General features: G+C 36.1%; 2 protein-coding genes across 3 annotated transcripts in view; both read right to left on the bottom strand.

The window, feature by feature from the left end:
• Positions 1–122: 122 nt before the first annotated feature.
• The window catches only part of LOC105457757 (clusterin-associated protein 1), a 41658-nt gene continuing 26895 nt past the window's right edge, over positions 123–14885 (bottom strand). The window contains exons 1-6 of one of the 2 annotated variants that reach the window (XM_011702596.1): positions 2742–2854; positions 2460–2656; positions 1471–1869; positions 1094–1332; positions 798–976; positions 123–631 (exon numbers count right to left, since the gene is read on the bottom strand). In XM_011702596.1, the coding sequence (XP_011700898.1) occupies positions 360–631; positions 798–976; positions 1094–1332; positions 1471–1869; positions 2460–2656; positions 2742–2763 (1308 nt within the window). In that variant the 5' untranslated portion in view covers positions 2764–2854 and the 3' untranslated portion in view covers positions 123–359. Of the gene's footprint in view, positions 632–797; positions 977–1093; positions 1333–1470; positions 1870–2459; positions 2657–2741; positions 2855–14885 lie in introns of those variants that run through there. The other variant, XM_011702597.1, reaches the window with a different exon arrangement.
• On the bottom strand, positions 3195–4284 carry LOC105457759 (peptidyl-tRNA hydrolase ICT1, mitochondrial). Its single transcript, XM_011702598.1, has 3 exons — positions 3998–4284; positions 3664–3849; positions 3195–3524 (listed from the first exon to the last, which is right to left on the bottom strand). Exons 1-3 carry the CDS (start codon positions 4154–4156, stop codon positions 3264–3266), a joined length of 606 nt encoding a protein of 201 aa, XP_011700900.1. The 5' UTR covers positions 4157–4284; the 3' UTR covers positions 3195–3263.

The following is a 14885-nucleotide window of genomic DNA, read 5'->3' as shown; positions in this document are numbered from 1 at the left end:
AATTTGAATTGTAATTTAAATTTGTAATTTAAATTGAAAGCAATATAATATATAAAACGTTAAGTATATTCTAATTATTTGAAAATGTTTTATTACAAGAATAGATTAAAAAATATTAAAACAATTTAATATATTTTACAAAAAAGATATATTAAACTTGTTTTTCCTAAACAATGACAAGGAAATGGCATTAATTGGGAATAAGAATTATACACGCTATTCTTTAATATATTTTGTATTAAATTTTACTTTTAATTAATCTTATTAATTTTACTTATCTATTGATTATTGTTTATTTCTTTATTTAATATTAACATTTAATATATAAATCTGGATAATCGGTAGAAACTTTATACTTACTAAAAATCATCGTCCGAATGTCTTTCTATCTTACTGACGGACCGTTTTTCTTGAGCGGCTTTGAGATTATAGGTGGCCATGTCTGTCGCACCCACGGAATTTAAAAGATCCTCGTCGTCGTCATCGTCAAGATCGCCATCGATCAGTAAATCACTATCGCTATCCAGCGAGCCGTCGCTGTCATTTTCCTGGATCGTACCCCTTTGCCGTCCGGACATGCTACCGTAAATGCGCCGCTGGGTATACTGCATCTTTGACGCTCTTCCGGTACCTGAAATGTTTTTAATTTGTTATTCCAAGAAGCGTGAAGAAAAAAAACGTTACATTTCCTTCGCATATCTCTCTATTACATCTCCAAATATCCTATTAGTTTGCAAGTGATTTTCAGAATTATATCGTATAACGTGCGAGTTATTTTCTATTATAAATATTATTACTTGATTTGGCACGGGGTTGACCAGATTTTTCTGCCGCTGTGGCTTCCGGATTCGTAAGTGGGGTAACTAGAGGCTCTTGAAGATTCGTAGCAAATATAGAATCGTTTCCTTCCATCATGCTTTCGAAGTTCGTATCCTCGGCTCTCATTTGTTCCAGTTGCTTCTTCGTTGCGGCTTGCCTGTAATTGAGATTAATAACATTGTATAATTATATCACGTAACTTATTATATGTTATTTATGTAATTATATGTATCTTTTTATCTGATTTTTATATATCTACGTTGCTGACAAATACCGTCTTTCAAATCTTTCTTGCTCCACCTTAGCCGTGTCTTCATACAAATGTTCTAAGTACGCCAGATACCGGAATTTCTGTAAGTAATCATCGTACAAAGCTCTGAACTCGACCTCGAGCTTCTCGAACTCCTCCATGAATGCTGGACGAACTTTCTTCAACGTATGGAGTCTCTTTTGATTCCGATCGAGTTCCGTTTTGCGTCTCTCAATTCTCGCGTCCAAGTTCTGTTCTGTATCCTTCAAAAGTAAATTATATTTGTTAATTAATAAAATTAATAAATTGTATCTTAATGAAACATTTTGCAGAAGTCAAATAATTTAACAATTTTAATGTTAAACACACAAGAATTGTCTTGTCAGATAAAAAAATTTTACCTTGACATTGTCGATTTGCTTCTTCGTTTCGCTGATCTCTTTGCGCGTGTATTCGGTGACATCTTTTAGAGCTACCTCTATTTCCGAAGTGTCGAATTGCCTCGCGATTTTCATATTGCGAATCTCTCGAAGTTCCACTTCTCGGCCGAGTAAGTCAAAGAGGGTCGCCCCGTTGATGGTCAACTGACTCGCCAGCTGTCGAGTTGTTTTCAGCTCGTTAATTTTGTCGGATATGTCGAAATTCACTGCGTTCTGATTACCGCCCGATTGATTCTTCTCGGTGTTGCTACTGTTCTGCGCGTCGTATAGCAGCACGGCTATCTTCAACATCTCTTTCACCGCATAACCGTCGGCTTGATACAGCTTTTTCGTGTTTAATTTTACATTTGTCTTCAACGCCTAAAATGCATAAAATTACATGTGTTACAAGTTATCAAAGACTCCTTTTAACTATTTTTTAAATACTTTATACGTTATAAAATAAATCAAATCTATCGAAAACAGATTTTACATTTTGGATAATGTTGGCTACAAAAAGAGAAACATGACAGAATGTTTTAACAATTAAGAAATAATGACAAATTGCTAGCATAAAACCAAGCAGAATCTGTCATTCTGTAACCATTTAAGTGAAATGTATCCATTTAAAAGGTTGCAAAATGGCAGATTCTACTTGGTTTCTGCTGGCAACCTGTTATTAAATTATGTTGGAGTTACAAGTACAATGTAAAAGTTCTACTGGAGAACAGGAGCTTAATGCAGTTAATTCTAATCTACTGCAATATTCTACTTGAAACTGTTGGCAAAAAGTATTGCGCTAACACTTTACTTATTGAATGATTAAGAATATAAAATTTTTAAATAAACAATAATTAATTATAATTTTATCAAACACTTTAATGAGTTTATAGAATAAATAAAAGAGATTTGGCTGCTTTTGAAGATTCATATTATATTAGAATAAATATAACATTTAAATCATTTATTACCATAAATTCAGCAACACTTCGAATTAATGTCACGCGTTGTTCCTCAGTATCGTGATCGCTATGAATATCAACGTCCGGATCGAATCGTTTCACCAGCCAGACCAGAATCTCCGCGACCAGGGGAAAATTCGGCACGCGAAAATTCGCGATGGAAATTAGCCTCGGATAACCCAACACCCTCATCATCTCCGTGAAATCTATGCAGGCAGGCAAGAAGAAAGTAAATTACTATGGTTTGCATCTGTATCTATATATATTAATATTAATGTTATATATACGCACTGCGTAAATCACGGTAGGACATTTTCACAAGCTAAAACTCATTCACTGTAGTCAGTGTAATTGTCGTCAAGGCAGACTTCCATAGTCCATGTTTTCTTATTCGCGACCTCAACGTTGCCATAGAAACCATTAGTATTCACAGACAATTAAGACTGTGAGCAATCGATTTTTTATTATAATATATTATTGAATTATATATACATATATATAATCCAACTCTAATTTCTACTAAAAAATATATACAATTATATATATATATATATAATATATATAATTATATATATAATTATATATATTTTTAACGTATATTAGAATTTATTTTCAATTTGATCAGCTTTCCAATAATCAGTTTTAATTCAATATCTAAGACGCATTTTACCATGTATATTATAGATTATTTAAAAATTCATGGTACAATATATAAATATAAATTCTTTTTTTTTTATTTCGTCTATACAGTTCATTCCTATGTATAATTATACAATACTTGGACAATTTAAATAATTAACTAGATTAATTGATTTAAAACTCAGCTGCAGGGGCTTGTCTGTTTTGCTTGACTTGAGAACGAGCTCTCTTCTCGTGTAGCCTCTCCCTAGCAGCTCTCAGCTGACTCTTCCGCTTCTTTTCTAGCGATTCGAGCGACGGTTCCGGTGCCGTTTCCAAAGTGGCTCTTATCATCGTTCTTAACTTTTCAAGAGCGTCCGCCAAATTTAAGTGCTGAGATCTCGTCAAATCCGACTTGATTATTAAGTAACCCTCTTTGTTTATCTTGTTTTTGTGCTGAAACAAATAATTTCGTATTTGAATCTATCCCAAACTTGACAGTATCAGATTGTCAGCCAAAAATTTGATTGAGCTACACCTTTATAAATTAAATTAACCAAATGCAAATTTTATTTACATGCACAATTCCGCTCACCTGTTCCGCTAACTTCGTCCGAATCTCTTCCGACAGCCAGGTAGCATTGTCCACGTGGAACCTCAAGTCTACTTTGGTGTTCACACAGTTCACATTCTGTCCTCCCGGTCCGCTGCTAGCACTGTACGCTATTTTCACTTTGTCCAGGGGTATATAACCGCTGAATTTTGCTTTAGGATCTGGCACCTGGGAAGCGAACAGTAGTTCAGCCGACATGAGGTTATGTTACGCATAGATAGCGTAAATAATTACAGAAGCGATATACAAAATTAATTTTATTCATCACATAAATAATTGTAAGTAGATTAGTATATATGTGTGGATTAACACTAACGAAAGTTGGAGTGTACAGCTTCTGTTTACTCCCCGCATACAAATTCTCCAGGGATAAGGCACTTTTGAAGCTGAAAGCTCTGCCGAGATTGTACGATGTATCCCGACTTTTAACGTTGCACTGTAAAATTCTCAGACACTGTCTCCTAACGAGATTCATCTTCACTTTTATCTTTACTACTTTTCAACGAAAACAACCACCGAAATCGTATGTTTTGGTTAGAACGGTTACGAAAACATAACCATACTTCTCTCAGCGCGAACGTGTCGACACTGGTTGTTGGCGATTCGATAATCGATCGCGGAGAGTTCTCGAGACGTTCTCGAAATGCGATATACGAAATGCGATATACTTTTGAAATTTGAACGATATCGCCGTGGCATTCCCACGCGTACTTACGCGAAAGAAAGTTAGGTAAATGACGAAAAAAAGGTCAAAGAGTATCGAAATCTGGGCTACGTTCAGAAACTTCGCTCAGGTGCATCTAAATATCCTTTTATCCCTGTTTAATATTCGGCGAATAACAAGGATAAAATGATATACCGTGAATCCCTGAACGCACCCCTGTCTGAATTGTCTCGAGATAATGTCATTTTTCAGGCATTCCCCGAGACAGCAAGCGATCGAAGAGGGCGACAGAAATTTCTGTTACCTGTTTTTTTTTTTCTACGCACGCCTTATACTGGCGCCAACTAGACTGCGAAATGTCCCATTTCATTGTCAGATGAGACCGAATGGAATCGGTCGCCGGCTTTCGCGGTCGCGCAAAGACCTTTAACAGTTCTCATTGTTGTGCACACGCTTTGAAGTATTGGCGCAACCAGGCGGTTTTGCAAGCGCGGCGGGATTGCGAATGCAACGGAGTGCATTCTGAAAATCATGGTAATAATCGACGCCGAGCCTTGCGATGCCACCGCAAGGACACGGAACTCCGGAGTGCGCACTGTGTCTTTTTTTTTACTCTTCCTCTCTTTTCCCGGCGAAATACTGTGACGAGGCCACCTCGCTTCGCGCTTCGGGTTAACGCTCCGACGACGACGACGACAACGACGCGCGGCGAAAACCCGTCAATGATCGTTACTCGCCGTTATTGCCTCTTATTTCGTTCGTTCTTACGATATTTATATCGGAGAAAAGTGAAAACGGATCGGCGTAAGTTCTTACGATGACGAATGGGATAAACGTAATTAATCCTTTGACACGTAACATCAGGTGGCATTATCATAGGCGAGAGGTAAAACAATATTTTAGCTCTTCGACATATAGTAAGTCCTTTTATTAAGTTATAAATTAAAATTGAAACGGAGTACGTATTTTTCGTTTAGAAATAGCGTGTATAAATTTATTTATGTTCTGTAATATGTTTATACTATATAATATATATTCATATTAATTTATGTGTATTACATATGTGAAAACCAGTACAATCCGAATTACATCATTATCCTGTATTAAATTGTAAAATATTTAAATTTCATTTAATTTTATTAATAGAGTACGTAACTTTTTCTCGCTCGTTACTATGTGTGTAAAATATTTAAATTTCATTTTTTGTTAATAGAGCACGTCACTTTTACTCGCTCGTTACTATGTGGCTTACGAGGCCCCCGTCACGTATGATACTTTCGACAAAATTCTGCCAAGTCAGTGGAATCCCAGTTCCTCGTGACGTAATGTAATTAAATAAAATCGCGCGCACTCATTAGCAACTCGTTAATTTAACCTGTTATTGCGAAACGGACGTTACCGTAATGCCGATTTGTGTACGCGCGCTGCACGTGTCCGCGAGTGCCTTTACGAATTAATTCAGCGGAACGTGTTACACGTACCGCGCATGCACAAGCTAGAGTGTCCGGCGTTTTTTTTACATAATATATTGGATCTTAATTCCGCGGGTGACGCAACGCCATCGCATCACGTCGCATCATATTCCGGATCGCGTAAGATTTCTCGCGCGCCGTTAGATAACGGGATGATCGTCGTTGTTTTGTCGTCGCGAACGACGGATACGGTCGCGCGACGTACGATCCTTAGCGAGAACTTAGGAAGAGGAGGATTGACGGATTGCACAATTTGTCGCGTGATCGTAGCCGAATGGAACGTGTGGTTTAACCGTATATGTATTACATGTATATGCTGAGTGTAGCGAGTATATATATCATATCTATCGGAGATCTATGCAGATGTGCGCGATCCGCGAGCAGTTACGCTCGTTCACGCCGCTCGATGTCGGCCGCTTTTTAACAGATTTATAGAAAGAGAGAGGCAAGAAAGTTAGACGTAAAATTATATGGTTTGTTTAATCTTTATCGTTTAACCTTGTTATCGTATCTATCGAGGCATTGAAATTCATATTTAATATCTTAATTTAAAAAATATACATATCTATTGAAATCTATTAAAGTTTAAGATCAAGAATTCGAGAAAGTAAAACTGATTTCATAGAAAGCTCCAAAGTATAGTGTTTTAATAAGAATGAATGAAGATTGTGCATTTACGAAGGAGTATGCGAAAATAATAATGATCGTAACATCTGGTAGCGCTGTCATCTCTTTCGGCCGAGGTGTACAGCTTAGATCCGGTTCCGCGAGCGGAACACGTGAGAAAGACCGTCGCCGCCGCCTCTTCGCCTGCATAATTAATTATGAAAATACCGGCAAAATGCCGGCGAAGATCGCGTCGGCTGTGTACCAGGAACAGGCGCATCATATACAGTTAATTAGAATAAGCGATACAACGAGATCATTAATTCACCCCGGCATTCTCCGGCTGACAATGTATCGGGAAACTTAGTCATTTGCATGAGAGTGCCCGTCGCCGTGATATGCCGTTGTCGCGGGGTATCGTAAGCGCGTGGTTTTACCCATCTGGCTGACGTAAAGTGACTGCGCTGTGCCCGTCCGGGTAACCGCCGAGTAACGAGACTTGTTAATGTCCGTGCGATTCGTACAGGACTCGTTATCATCGGCTCCCGCTGATATTCTTCGAATCTAATTGCTCGACCGCTTTTCGCCGAAATGACGCAATCGCTATATAAGGATGAGCTAAAAGGGAATGTGATTCCGAAGATAGAAATTTTATGCGCGATAATTTGTAGTAATTTCCGCAAAACAAACATAATATCGCGACGATAAAAATGAAAGCTTACGTTATTACTAAATAATGCTGTAATAATGACGATAATTATGTTCAGATGTATAGGAATATATTATCGTCTGAATCGGTAATTTTACATGAAACGTTTAATATTTATTATTTCCGAAAAGCAGCACGTCTAACGTCTTTACATTTTCTCAGACAACTGTTACATCCTTGGTTGATAAGATTCTCGGGATATAATTTACAACTAGCTGGCTGCACGCGCGCTTCACCTCCTCTCTTTGTGACTTGATGTACGACGCAACCGTGGCCTCGCGAGCATCGTCGTAGGAACGATTTCGGAATTGAAGACGAGATAGCGCACGTAAAAACTATTCCACGACTTCTCTCTCTCTCTCTCTCTCCCCCTATTGCTGCAACGATACTTTCTCTTACAATGACGGAACGCATATATTTATAGAGAACTCGTACGCGGCATGTAAACGGGGCAGCCGGACGGCCGATAAACGTATATGCGGCTGTTTGACATTTCAGCGCCAAGTTTGCGGGGAGCAAACTCGCGCGAATTTGGTTCGGAAGTTTAGTTTGTATAGTAATCAGGTCGGGATATGTAAAAGATTAATTTGCAATAATAGCTGCCTTTCACCTGAAAGAAAGTAGGAGTGCACGATGGTATACGTATAAATTATTTATACGTAAAAAAAGCATTTATAAAAAAATTATGGGAAAGTAATTAGAAATATTATTTATTTTTATGTAATAAATAGTATTGATTTAAAGATAATGATGCAATTTTATAAAAATGTATATAAATATCATAAAAATTAAGTATAACTTTATACACGCACGCGCGCGCGCGCGTGACAACTTAAGGTATTTCGAGTTATTTTCATATTATATAATTTTACATAGTATTATAATCACGTAATACTATGTTATATAATTATATATAGTCATGTGATATATATTATATAATCATATTTTTATCAATGCCAGCTTATTCTAATAAGTTTAATATTTTTATAATATTTAATATGATTATATAATTCTTTTTCAATAAATATTTTTGATCACAAGCAAATTTAATACTATATCTGAGCGCTATCTGAGTTTTTTGCTCAGCAAATTAAATTAGAAATTTGCAAATTTTATCTTTGGTTATTCGCTAAAAATTAAATAATTAACGTACTACACATTTTTAATTAACTTTAGATGTTATAAAAGAAACGTAAAATATTTTACATAAAATGTCATGTTCAGCAATCAAATACGACCAAAATTTTTCAAAATTCTATATTTTTAAAATTCCGAAGAAAAAATTGAACAAGATTCAACACCACACGACCTTTTGGACGGTAATGTCGCCATAAAGAATTCCATACGTCCTGAGGTATGAAGTTACGTCGTCGGTCAGACGTGGGTTCAAATCATGACGAATATTCTGTTCGTGCGCCGACAAATATTAGTTGTTGTCTTGACATTAAAACGACTTTTGTCCCTGCGCATTTTTGCCAGTTTATTTTTGCGGGGGCTAAAAAGCGCCTCAGTCTTTCCTTAAATTACACAGGCGGCGAACGATGTTTAGGGAGTAATGCCAATATGTTAAACAAAACCCGACCGACGTACGAAAACAACGAGAGGCACTGGCGGCGTGGCGGCATTAAATATGATAATGACTTCGAAAAATGAATCTTCCGCTTCTACGAAATCCAATGGCGGGATTTTTGCATTTAAGTGCAAGTGAAGCCTTGCAGCACAGTCATCATCCTTTGAGAAATGGGCGGATTAAAATAGATTGGTAGGAATTCCGAGAAGCAGAATACTCATTCTACGAAATCCGGAATTAATCTTACAATTTTTATAGCGCCGCAATAAATCTTCGAATGCCTTTTTGGAATTTAGATTTGTGAAGATGGAAGAATGGAATCTGTCCTGCGAGACAAACGATAAAATTTGCAAATTCTTATTTTTATTTTACGAATGATTTTTATGATCGACTTTTTTCACATCGCGGGGACTGTCCCTTGTAAGAATTCCATGAGCCATACCGAGAAAAGCACATCCGGATACTGTTTTTTTTTTAGAATGTGAAGGATAATCGTTACGTCGATGGAATGCCCCAATATTATTCGGAGAGTTTCGAAGTAGCTCTGAATAATGCGTCATCGCTATATACATATTCGACGCATTGTTCACAGCTAGATCCTGCAAGTGCCTAGGCTTGTACTAGGCTTGCGATTACGTGTGACATGACTGTCAAGGTTGTAGGCGTTATATTATAATATCGTCTGATATGTGCGCGTAGATGTATGTAAAATATTGTTTGCTCGGGAAGCGTATATATGACGAGTTAAATTTGCATCCTTGTGATTTAATTATGTTAAATCGCAAGGATGCAAAAAGGTGTTTGAGCCTATGCAAAATAAAATACGATATTTGATTATCGAAATTTTAACCTTCGAATTTTGTCTTGCTCATCAAGAATGACAAAAGTTACTAAAATATAAAATTTTATATCACAAACTTGAATTTTATAATTTTTTAAATGGGATTTTAATTTGTTAGCAAGATCAGAATAATGCATATTTTAACGATCTTATTCAATTCTAAGTATCGTTTTTTTTTATTTAATATTTTAACATTAATTTAATTTTGTCACAAGCGCGTAAAATGTTTTTCAGGTGTCTTTTGTTTTTTTTTTAATATATAAAGTTATCTATATTTATTAAACTATTTTTTATTATCAAAATTAAGAATGAATATTTTGTAATAATTTTGTGTGAGATTGAACAAAATATTCAATAAAAATTCAACGTTACATATACAAAATTATATTATATAGTATAATTCTGCGTTTTTATATAGTAAAAAAAACATTACATCTTTTCATATTTCCTTTTTATAAATATTAATGTGCAGTATCGTCTTAACTTTGCAGCAAAAATCAGAAGATCTTGCCATATGACCAACTTTGTCTATACTTGGTATAATGTAAACTACTGGTACCCTCGAAGGATCTTCTCGAAGGATCTTCTCCAAGGATATTACGACCTCGAGAATTTAAATAAAATTTATATTTGGCATATAAGGCAGAGAAAGACCATGATTTTTCCTAAAGAAATATGTTCAATGACGTGACGCGAGTGATGTTCATTACACTACGTTAAATACTACATGTTATACGTGCTATCATATTTTTCACTCGATCATAAGTAAAGATCCTGTTCATTAAATACTGTGATTTTTTATCAAAATTTTTTATTAAGAATTAATTATCTTTCCTTGACAATTATTACAACGACACTTGATTAAGTTACTTTAAACCTTATGTTAATACATGAAAGTGAACCTTCAATAATATCTTATTTTTCTCATTAATAAACGACTGAAATACTAATGATGATCTTTTCTTCACGGAAATAACAAAACATTTTCAGCTCATCATAATGCATTCAATGATTAATTAATGCTAATTACTATTATAATTTCTTTTTGCGATATTCTTTTAAGACTCAATTTTGCTATAAATATTAAGAAGAGGGCAAACGGAAGGATGTTTTATATTACTTTTTATATATGGTGTTACAATTTGCGGGTAACGCGCCTTGCTGTGCCCCGTTATAATCCCATTTTCCTAGGCAAGGTTGTAAACGTATGCACATCAGGAAGCTATTGCAACTCAGCTGACAAAATTGGACGGATGCACCATTATCCATGCAGCGTCTGCCTGGCATTATGTACTTTTACATCCGTTCCATAGAACGTTAAAAAAAAAGATCGGAAATTACACATCGCGGAAACAAGAAAAAAGAACATCTACTAAACTGCAGAATGCACTATACGAATGGGAAGAAAATAATGAAAAGGTCAGGAGATAAGCGGGGACGTGAGGAAGCGCGAAGGATGAGAAGCGGAGGCGATAACGAGCGTGCGGCGGGAATATGCGAATTAACTCTCTTTATCCTTTCATTCTACGTGGCGCGGCGCATGTAGCAATGCGGCATGCAGCACGAGGCGCCCGGTGCATTACGAAGCGTATCTCGATAATCATTAACCGACCGATCCTACGGAATGACAAGAACGCCGTCTCTCTCTCTCTCTCTCTCTCTCTCTCTCTCTCTCTCTCTCTCTCTCTCTCTCTTCTCTTCTCTTTTACAGCTGCATCTCCCGCGCTTGCATCACTTGCACAAGAGGTGCTCCCCGTTGATGCTACGTCTAGTAAGTATATCTGACGAGCCTAGTACCACCATGAAACGTAACGTTAATTACGCGTGCATTATGACAGAAAAAGATATAAAGATCTTCTTAAGGGGGATGAAAGTGATCAAAATATTAATTTGTTTTAAGCAAAAGTACACGGAGAGAATTTTTTTTTCAAATTTACCCTGAAAATCATGTTAATTATGAGACAATATAGTATTTAGGTAAATTTTACTGTGCACTACAATAAATTTTACTGCGAAATATTATTGTAGTGCACAGTAAAATTTGCCTAAATACTATATTATTCCATAATTAACATGATTTGCAGGGTAAATTTAAAAACAAATTCTCTCCGTGTAGGCAAAAAAACTTTTTAAAGCTATAATATAAAAGTATATAAGTATATAAGTTAAGGTATATAAAAAGAGCTTATTTGAAAAAAGCACCGATTAAAATGTTGCCAATTATTGTATAATAGAGAAGAAAAGTAAGAAATTCGAATAAAATGTTGACCCAGTAACGAAAAAAAAAGATAGTTAAAGCTTAAAGAGGTAAATTAGGTTTACGATCTCGCTGCTTCATTCCTTTAAGACTATGCTGATAGTAGAATTTAATTTTAATGTTCATTTTGTTTAATAGCAGTGTAAGCGACTTGTGTTTCTACATATTATTCTCTATATATTCTTATCATGCTGATATCTACTGCCAAATGGTTGTCTCTAACAACATCGTCAACTGATATCAATCCACATCAGTAACGATTACTATAAATATTTTAATATAAATTACATAGTTGACAAAAATTGTTTTTATCTCGTCTGTCAGCTGTCGATACATTTTCTAACAGGTGGCTGTACAAATAGTGCGAATCGAACTTTAGCTGGCATCGTCGAGAACATCGGCATTACGAAACAAGGATGTCTGCAGCAGAAAGCAGGTCAGTGTACGGCTCGTTTGTCTCTTCATCGGTTCCTGAATTCCTGAGGCACTTTTGCATCCACCCCGTTATCTGTTGTATTGATAAATTAAAAGGTAGACAGAAGAATTGTGTGTGTCTGTAGAGAGAGAGAGTTTCTTTACGACGTCAAATCTAAATTATAATTGATACAATTAAAATTAAAATATGAAATGTTGACATTGGAAATTAATAAGTACATAAATATAGAATACTAACAAAATATTAAATATCTGCAAATATATATACAACGAATTAGATAATTTAATTATTGACAATAAAAGAAAATAAAAGAAAAATTGCTATGATAAATTACGTTAAAATAGTCACTTTTTACCATTCATTCAAATTTAATCAGAATTATAATTTCTGAAATTGCACAAAAGTGAGTTTTAAAAAATATATGACTAATCTCTTTTCTTTAAACTTTTTTGCTAAATTATATATTACTATTTATACAGTTAATTGAAGGAATTCCATATACGAAAGAATTGTGTAAACAACCGTGCTCTTTCCAATACGTGTTTATGTGCACGTTCGGTAAGATCGCGCGCGCCGAATTAGCGAGAGAGATTTTGACGATTGGAAAAACATAAGGTGCGTGTCCTTGCTGTGTACGGACTCGTCAGTCCTTGGCTAACTTGAAATTGAATTCCTTCGAGAAGATATTGACCCCCTACGTTCTGCGGCAATCTGGTTTCGCGGCGTCGTCGCGATGACTAAACTTTTCCCAATCTTTAACGCCCCGATAGCCTCTCACCGGGCGCGAACGGACATTAAGTTATGCTAAAACATCTCCCGTCCCGCATACGATTTCGCCTCGGAAGATCTATTATCTTGTTGATATATTTTTAGAAACGACCTCACGACCTTCTTCTGCAATGCCGAATCCTTTTTATTCGGTCCTCTGCACATCGACCACAGCGAAATTTATATGTACGCGAGACATCAGACAGATTGCATTCCTTACTAAATTTAGAGGGGCCCTATTAATTATTATAGCATTGATTTATCGTCGTAGTTTATCGTATTGTTAGAGAGAGACTTGAGCGATGACTCGACGAGATCTTGACCCACGGCGCGGTACGTAATTGTAATTAAGTTATTATCACGCAACACGTACGTAAGGATAATTCAGTGTATGTATACGCATGCACATATGCGCACTTTCCCAGAGTTTCTGTTCGCTGTCGATGAAAGTAAATTGGACACGAGAGACTAGCGAATTGTCGCTCGTGTGACATATATAGCTGATAGAGCCGGTTTCTAGTAGTCTCGTGACACGCCTCCCGTAGATGTTATCGTGTATCCTACGCTGAAAATATGATTTAGTTTTTAGCCGAGAGTACAAGAAATCAACAGATTAATCATATCTGTGAGACAAAATAATTCTGTACCATTGATCACAAACGAGAGAAGGTGTGACTATAAAAAAATGTGATAAAACAATTATAAACAAGATACATATGAAATACGTGAAATGAACGATAAAGAAAGCGCTCTGCTTGCCGTGGCATTAAATTAAGCTGTCTAATGTTAGGAAGTATTGTGCAATTTTCTCCTACATGGAAAATTCGCGACAATTAATCAGAGAAGCGCGGAATCGGGAAGCGCAGTACATTCGGAAGGAGAATTACGCTTATAGTTCAAACAATTTAGTTCGAGACTTTCGCTCGAGAGACTCTCGAGGGTAAGTGATGATGATAATGATGATGATAATGACGGCGATCGTTAGCATCGCGACGCCGCTAACGACGGCTCGCCGGCTCGCGGACGCCTCGAATCATTGATCGCGAGGAGAGGCGAGAATCGAGCGCGGGTACGGCTCGTTACGAGAGATCGCGTGGGACATCGCGCGATTACATTGCTAGTCACATGTGGATCGCTAGTCATTGAGTAATGCCCGTAGTCACTCTCGCCGCCGGTGCGGGTCCGTACGATATATGCGCAAGTCAAGTTACGGCATGCAAGACGACTATCGTAGGTAAAATTTTTTTCATTTCCATTTGAGACAGTCCTTTCATGTCGTCGTTTGTAAGATAAACAAGTTTACTAAGAAAAATTATGTAGATACTTAAATTAGAAATTTAAAAATGTTATTATACTTTGTTATATTAATATAATATGTAATAAGTATATTAATATGACATTTTTTACGCAATATGTTTTTCAACGAGCAGGTGCATTTAGTTTTCTAGCGTATCTCAATATGAAACTGGAAAAGCGCAATCATACCGCTTGACATTTTTCGCATGCGTTCTTGCTCCGCCTTCGGTTTGAAATTGAAAGGAATTAGTAGTACAGTTTAATTTGGCAAATTATATTGCCGTAGCGAGATCCGTGTAACACAGGACTCGCTCACGCATACGAAATAAAAGGTAAAGTATTTAACGAAACTTACCGTTTAATATGCATAATATATATATATATATATATATATATATATAATAAAAAAGCTTTAGATAAATATGAATGTATGTATTGTCGGATAAATTTTTCTACCTACGTTTCTACAGATATCTTTGAAGTTCCTGTTTAGCTCAAAAATTTCAGTTTCGATAAAAAGTTGAATCGATTAATGTCTATCAATTCACATATATAAAAAAACATGTAAACTATTTATTGTGACAT

Source organism: Wasmannia auropunctata, unplaced genomic scaffold (genome assembly GCF_000956235.1).
Source record: "Wasmannia auropunctata unplaced genomic scaffold, wasmannia.A_1.0 LD335047.1, whole genome shotgun sequence".
In the NCBI taxonomy this organism is placed as follows: domain Eukaryota; kingdom Metazoa; phylum Arthropoda; class Insecta; order Hymenoptera; family Formicidae; genus Wasmannia; species Wasmannia auropunctata.
Note: the sequence above shows the minus strand (reverse complement) of the source record. Positions and strands in the feature narration are given on the sequence as shown.